The sequence below is a fragment of the Mercurialis annua genome, linkage group LG3, assembly GCF_937616625.2.
Source record: "Mercurialis annua linkage group LG3, ddMerAnnu1.2, whole genome shotgun sequence".
Taxonomy (NCBI): Eukaryota; Viridiplantae; Streptophyta; class Magnoliopsida; order Malpighiales; family Euphorbiaceae; genus Mercurialis; species Mercurialis annua.
Genome location: NC_065572.1, coordinates 14507559 through 14514753, shown reverse-complemented (window position 1 = coordinate 14514753; position 7195 = coordinate 14507559). Strand labels below are relative to the sequence as shown.

The 7195-nt window shown below is 40.8% G+C and overlaps 1 protein-coding gene and 1 non-coding gene across 2 annotated transcripts; one reads left to right on the top strand and one right to left on the bottom strand.

The window, feature by feature from the left end:
• The first annotated feature begins 950 nt into the window (after positions 1-950).
• LOC126672334 (uncharacterized) lies at positions 951-1725 on the top strand. The gene is made up of 2 exons (XM_050366281.1): positions 951-1287; positions 1337-1725. Exons 1-2 carry the CDS (start codon positions 951-953, stop codon positions 1723-1725), a joined length of 726 nt encoding a protein of 241 aa, XP_050222238.1.
• A 3936-nt stretch (positions 1726-5661) lies between these two features.
• LOC126675997 (small nucleolar RNA R71) lies at positions 5662-5768 on the bottom strand. The gene has a single exon (XR_007640175.1). It is a non-coding gene; the product is annotated as a small nucleolar RNA R71 (small nucleolar RNA).
• Between the last annotated feature and the right edge of the window lie 1427 nt (positions 5769-7195).

The window sequence follows — 7195 nt, the reverse complement described above, 5'->3', positions numbered from 1 at the left end:
CTTTCAATATGAGAGAATTCCCATGTTTTGTTTTTATTGTGGAGTGATGGGGCACTCAAAGAAGTTCTGTGCGAAATATTTTGCGAATCCTATTCCCAAAGAATTGTTACCATACAGTTCCTCCATGAGATTCAGTAAGAAGAAGATGGTGTCTGTGTCTTCAGGCAAGTGGCTGCGCACATCGAGTCTGGTGAGAAATTCCGTTGGAGGAGAAGATGGAGATTTGGAGAAATCAATGATAGATTAGCTGAAAATCTTCTGCTTTCAAATTCCAAAAATGTTTTTGAATTTGAAAATGGGAGGGAGGGAGAAAAGGTTATTGCTGAGAATAGAAGATTGGATATGGTAGTTGGAGGAGGAAGCAAATCAGCAAGATATTATGTTTCCTATAATTCAGAATTTGCTTTAAATAAGGAGATTGTTGATGTGGCAGTGGATCCCAAGAGAAAAAGATCTTGTATGGGCGAGGGATCGGGTTTGAATGATGATGGGCCAAGTTTTCATCTTGAGAGCATGATTATTGACCCTAAAATGTATTAGTCCGGTGGGCCCTGTTAAGCAGGCCCGCCGAATGCAATGAATTGTGTAGCTTGGAACTGTCGTGGTCTGGCCAACCCACGTGCGATTTGGTTCCTTCGTGATATGGTTAATAATAATAAGCCTTCGTTTTTGTTTTTGTGTGAGACTTTTATTAGTTTAGCTCGTATGAATGCTTTAAAAGATGCTATGGGCTTTTATGGTTTGTGTTGTATAGATAGCATTGACAGAAAAGGTGGACTTGCTTTGTTATGGAAAAACTCTTTTAATGTTACTGTTCTTGGCAAATGTAATAATTATATCGACGTTGAGGTGGTGGATTTGGAGGAGAGGAGTTGGCGTATAACGGGTTTTATGGTATATCAGATCGATCTAGGAGACGTGAAGCTTGGGACATGTTGATTAATTTGACCATGGTTAAAAATATCTCGTGGTGTATTTTCGGAGATTTTAACGACATTCTAGCACTGGAGGAGAAGAGGGGTGGTGCCTCGTACCCTACGTGGCTCCTAAGTGGGTTTCGTAATGCGGTTATGAAAAGTGGTTTGATTGATTTGGGAGCATCGGGGCATAAGTTTACTTGGTTTCGAGGTAGAGATATCGATACTAGAATTGAAGAGAGGCTTGATAGAGTTTTGTGTAATAATAGCTGGCTTGAAGTTTTTCTTGAGTCCTTAGTGCATAATATGGAGCTTACAACCTCAGATCCCTTGCCTATTTTGTTATCTATTAAACGGTACCAGGATGAAGGTAGTAGATTCAGATTTTGGTTTAACAATAATTGGGTGGTGAAAAAAAGATTGTGTGCAGGTTATTCGTGGGGGTTGGGTCAGAAACCCTATCGCTGGTATTATGGATAAACTGAATGGTGTTAGGGATGAGTTAAAGAGGTTGAGTGGTGCAAAGGGTCCCAACTTTAAGAAGCGTATTGATCGGTGTAGGAAAGCTATGGCTGGCTATCAAGCTAGGGTGGATACAGCAGGTGTTGATAGATACAACTGCATCTCGTCGGAATGCCATGTTTTTTTTCTAGAAGAGAAAAAATACTGGAAACAGTGTTCGAAGTGCCACTGGCTTAGGGAAGGAGATGCTAATACACGTTTTTTTTTCATAATGCGGCTTCATCAAGACAAAGAACGAACAAAGTGGCGAGGTTGCGAGACGAGCAAGGGCTTTGGTGCAAGATGAAGAAATAGATTCACGGCATCGCTTCTAGGTATTTCTCTTATTTGTTCTCTGACAGTGGTATGGATAGGAGTGATTTTATTGATGTTGTGCCTCGGTTAGAGCCCACTCATAATGAGCTGCTGAACTGTGACGTTTCTTTTGCTGAAGTGCGTAAAGCTGTTTTTAGTATGAATAACGATAAGTCGCCGGGTCCGGATGGTTTCAATCTGGTATTCTATAAAACTTATTGGGATGTGGTGGGCAATGATGTAGTGGCTGCTTGTCGTGAATTATTTAGAAGTGGGAGCTTATTGGAAGGATTGAAAAACACGGCCATTGCTCTAATTCCTAAGAAAGTTCATCCTGAGAGTATGTTTGATTTAAGGCCTATTTCATTATGCAACGTGATTTACAAAATTTTTGCGGAAGTTTAGCCAACAGAATGAAGAAGTTAATGCCTATTATCATCTCCGAGAATTAGAGTGCTTTTGTGGAGAATAGACTTATTACTGATAACTTCTTGATTGCGTATGAGATTGGGCATTTTTTGAGAAGGAAGAGGGGGTGGTAAAATTAGGTTGGCTGCTTTAAAAATAGATATGCGTAAGGCTTACGACAGGATCCGGTGGAGTTTTGCTGAAACAATGATGAAAAGCCTTGGGTTTAATGATCGGTTTGTTGGTTTGATTGTGGCATGTCAGTCAAGTATACGAGCATTGGGGACTGTACAGAGATGGATCCTTTGATTCCGAGTAGAGGTTTGAGGCAGGGTGACCCGCTCTCCCCTTATTTGTTTATTATTTGCGCTGAAGGTCTTAGCTTGGTTTTGGAGCAGGAGGAGCATGCATGTCATTTACATGGTATCTCAGTATGTCGAGGTGCTCCGGCCATTAGGCATTTGTTTTTTTTCTGATGACTGCTTCTTATTCTTCCGAGCCTCTGTGGAGTAAATGGGGGTGGTGAGGGCAGTTCTGGATAGGTATAAGACTCTGTCAGGTCAGAAGGTGATTTCAAAAGACGAGTATTCAATTCAGTGGGAATGTGGAGGAGATCGATAGAGTTGCTATTAGTAATGTCCTGGGTATTTCTAGTCGTGAAAATGGTGGGAATTACTTGGGCTTGTCATCGCTTGTGGGTAAGAACAAATATCATATTTTTGGATTCGTTAAGGATCGTGTTTGGAGCAAAATCAAGAGCTGGAATTCCAAATTTCTATCTAGAGGAGGAAATGAATTTTAATCAAGACGGTGGCCCTATCAATGCCAAACTATATTATGAATGTTTTCCTTATTCCTCAGAGACTTTGCGAGTAACTCGAGAGGATGATGAATTCCTTTTGGTGGGGGTATAGATCAAATGTCAAAAAGAGGAATAAATTGGGTAAGATGGGAAAAATTGTGTGTTCCTAAGAAGTTTGGAGGTATGGGTTTCAGAAACGTTCGTGAGTTTAATGTTGCTATGCTAGCTAGATAAGCCTAGAGATTTCTTAGTTTGGAAAATATTCTCATGGTCAGAGTTTTCAAAGCAAAATAATTTCCAAACACGTATTTCTTAAACACTAAATTAGGAGCAAATCCAAATTTTGTATGGCGGAGTATCTTCGAAGCCCAAGAGGGGATGCGAAAGGGGACAAGGTTGCGGATTGGGAATGGTAAGAAAGCTAGTATTTTTTTTTGTCTCTCTGGCTTCACGATTCTGAGAGTGGGATGATTAAAACGCCTATGCCACCTGATAGAAGAAAAATACTCCTATTTATTAGAGTTGTTCTAAGCACGTTTATGCCATATTCCTTGTGTTTTGAGATGATTTGAGTACCTTATTACGTGCTTTATCTTTTCAGGGCATTCAAGTGTTTTGAGAGCGGTTTTGGCTAAGGGAAGCAGAAGAAGCGTCAAGGAAGCAAAGAAACGGAATCTTCGAGAAGCTAGAAGCTTGTCTCGATCGAGACAGACACAAGAGGAAGTGTCTCGATCGAGACAAGGCCAAGAATTCAGGCAGTAGCTTTCGGAAAAGCTTGTCTCGATCGAGACAAGCTCCTTTAATTAATGCCTCGATCGAGACAAGGGATAACTGATGGGCTCAGATTTTGAATTTTGAAGAATCAAGACTTAGGCCCACTTTCTTATTTGGCCAAACACTCATGTAATGGGATGTCTTTTATTTCCTTTTAGGGAGTACTATATAAACCCTTTTATCTCTATTTTTAGGTCATTACCTTATCATTATAAGAATCAAGTAAAAAGTAGGTAGAAATTCCTTTTGCTCTAGAGAATATTTCTAGTTTTAGTGTTATTGATACAATTTCCAGATTTTGGGATTTACACCCACTTTAATGCAAGCTTTTATGATTGAATCTTCATTATCTTGTTTATGTTAGAGCTCTACTTTCTAATTAAGGTAATCTCTCTTACTTTCATTATGCCTATTAGTTATTATCTTGTGATTATTGTTAGATTAAGTATGGTTGGCTAAACTCCTTATTTGGGGGTTGTTAATGTAAGTTGTTAGTTGAATAGCATTGAGTTTATGCATGGCTTGTGTTTGTTGTGGTTATGTGCTCTTAATGCCTAGGTTAGTGTGATCTATTAACCTAGGATTTGGGTCTAATTAATTAGGCGAGGGTCATTTAATTAGACGGATTTGACTAACCATGAACCTAGGACCTAATCACGCGAGGGCGGTTTAGGAATTAGGTGGTCCTTAAAGTTTGCTTGATTAATTGTAATTTGCTAGCCTAATCGATATCTAATTACGCTAGGGCGATTTAGATATCGGTTAATTAGTTCATTGCAATTTCCCTAGTTTTAGACTCGAGAGAGCGGAACTTAGGGCTTTCGAATAGCTTGACCCAAAACCGACGCCATTCAACAATCCCGACTCCTAGGATACCTCCGGCTTAAGTTAGCATCCCTTGAACTTACCTTTATTATTATTTTAATCTCTAAATTAAATAGTCGATTGTTAGTTGTTTGTTTGATAGTTTAAGTATTGTTTATTTTAGTGTAATTCTGTAGTTGTTAATTAAAAGAAAACCAATTGCCTTTCTATCGCGAGACGAATTAGGAATTGAACGAAAAATCATTCTCGCTCAACCACTATCTCTGTGGGTACGACAACCGGGACTTAAAATCCACATTATTACAAGTTGTTAAGTAAAATTATCAACAAGTTTTTGGCGCCGTAGCCGGGGATAGTGTTGTATTGAGAAGATTGAGAGTACTTTGATTCTTGGTCGAACTAGCTTTTATTTTTGTTTTACAACTGTTCTATTTTCTTTTTCTTGGTTTACGTGTGGTTTGTGTGTTTTTGGTTTGTGTAGGAGATCAACTATAATGTATGCACAATACACAAAGAGCTAATCTTCCGCTAGAACCGTTTCAAGACAACCTCGGGGGCTTTAAAAGAAGTGTGAGGCGGGAAAATCGCAGACCTGCTATTATGGAACATGGAGAAGAGGATTATGAGGAAGAGCAATATCACCCTCAAGTCGATGAAGTGAGGCAACATCCACCTCCTCCACTTGATGAGAGAACTCGGCAAGAGCACCAAGGGCAAGACCGCCCTCAAGCACAAGACCATCAACCGCAAAGGCAAACCTTAGGGGAGTTCTTTCTCCTGGATGTGGATAATGCCACCTATGGATGCTTTGCTCAACCGGTCCAAGTGGCCACCTTTGAAATCAAGCCGAGCACGATTCAACTCCTAGAGAATCGGTGTGCCTTCTATGGGTTACCAAGTGAGGATCTGAATGAACATATAGCCAAATTCTTGGGGGTGTTGAATACGTTCAAGCTTCATAATATCACCACCAATCAAATTAAGTTTCGAATGTTTACGTTTTCACTAAGGGACAAGGCAAGCTTGTGGCTTCATTCGCTACCTAATGCATCGATCCACAATTGGAGGGATCTCGCTCAAGCCTTTCTCAATAAGTATTTTCCGATGGGGAGAACCGCAAAATTGACCAAAGACATCATTGACTTTTATCAATATGAGGGGGAATCGCTTTACGAAGCTTGGGAGAGGTTCAAGGACCTCCAAAGACATGTCTCTCATCATCGTCTCGTAAGGGAGCATGTGATCCAAATATTCTATGATGGGTTGAGTGAGACTACACGTGCTACTATCGACTCGACATCGGGAGGTTCTTTGATGCAAAAGACATATGAGGAGGCAAATGCGTTGATTGAGAAATTAGCTATGGTTAGTAGCAATTGGTCTTAGGAAAGAAAAAGGCCTCCGGCTCATAAGGCGTTCATGACACTTGATCAATCTCAAGAGTTTGAAGCTATGTAGGCTAAGAATGCCTCCTAGCAAAGCCAACTCGATGCCTTGAAGAAGCAAGTGACCCCCAGAATGCTCCGGTGGCGTATGTCCAAGTGGGGTGTGAACATTGTGGGGATTTCAATCATAGTAGTGGTGAGTGTTATGCCATGGGGCAAGCTTGGAGTGAGCAAGTGAACTACGTGGGAGGTCAAAGACAAGGGAATGATCCTTATTCGAATACTTACAACCCCGGGTGGAGAAATCATCCCAATTTTGAATGGAGAAACAATAAAGGCCAAGGTAGTAATCAAGCTCCTCAACTAGCGGGACCAAGTTTCCAAGGTGGAAATAGACCTCCACAACAACAAGAGAATTACCATCACAATCAAGGCCATGGTAACAACAACAAGGAAATTACCATCTCAACATCCTCCTGTATTTCAACCCCAAAGAAATGTGGATGAGGGGAATATGCTTGCCAAGTTGATGGAGGAGCTTAGAGAGATGAAGCTTGAAAATAGGCAACTTCAAAAGAACCAAGCTGCCACAAACCAAATTCTTGAGACTCAAATCTCCCAACTTGGCCTAGCACTTCAAGGAAGGTGGACTACCCTCTACTACGGAAAACAATCTGAGTGAACAACTTAAAGCGGTAGAGCTTCGGAGTGGGAGAAATCTAGAGAAAGCTAATGGCAAGAGACATGTGGTTGAAGAGTAAGAGCCACCAATTGTGATTGATGTTGTTAAGTTCTAGTCAAGAGCTACCTCGGGCTTGTGAGGAGATGGCTATCGATATCGAGGAACCATGTATGAGACCTCCGCCACCTCCACCTTTTGTACCAAAAGTACCATTCCCAAGCCGGCTAAGGAAGGCGCCGGACAATCAAAAGTTCCATAAGTTCCTTGAGGTTTTCAAGAAACTTCAAATCAACCTTAGTTTGGCGGATGCTCTAAGAGAGATGCCTCAATACGCGAAGTTCTTGAAAGATATAATTATGAACAAGCGTAGTTGGGAGCAAGGCGGGACAATACCCCTCACGAAGAATTGTAGTTCTATCATCCAAAGCAACTTACCAACAAAGCTAAAGGACCCAAGGAGTTTCACTATCCCTTGCACAATCGGAAATATGAATGCTATAAATTGCTTGTGTGATCTTGGTGCAAGTATTAACTTGATGCCTTTGTTTCTTTTTAGGTCCTTATTTGGTGAGCAACCAGTGAAGCA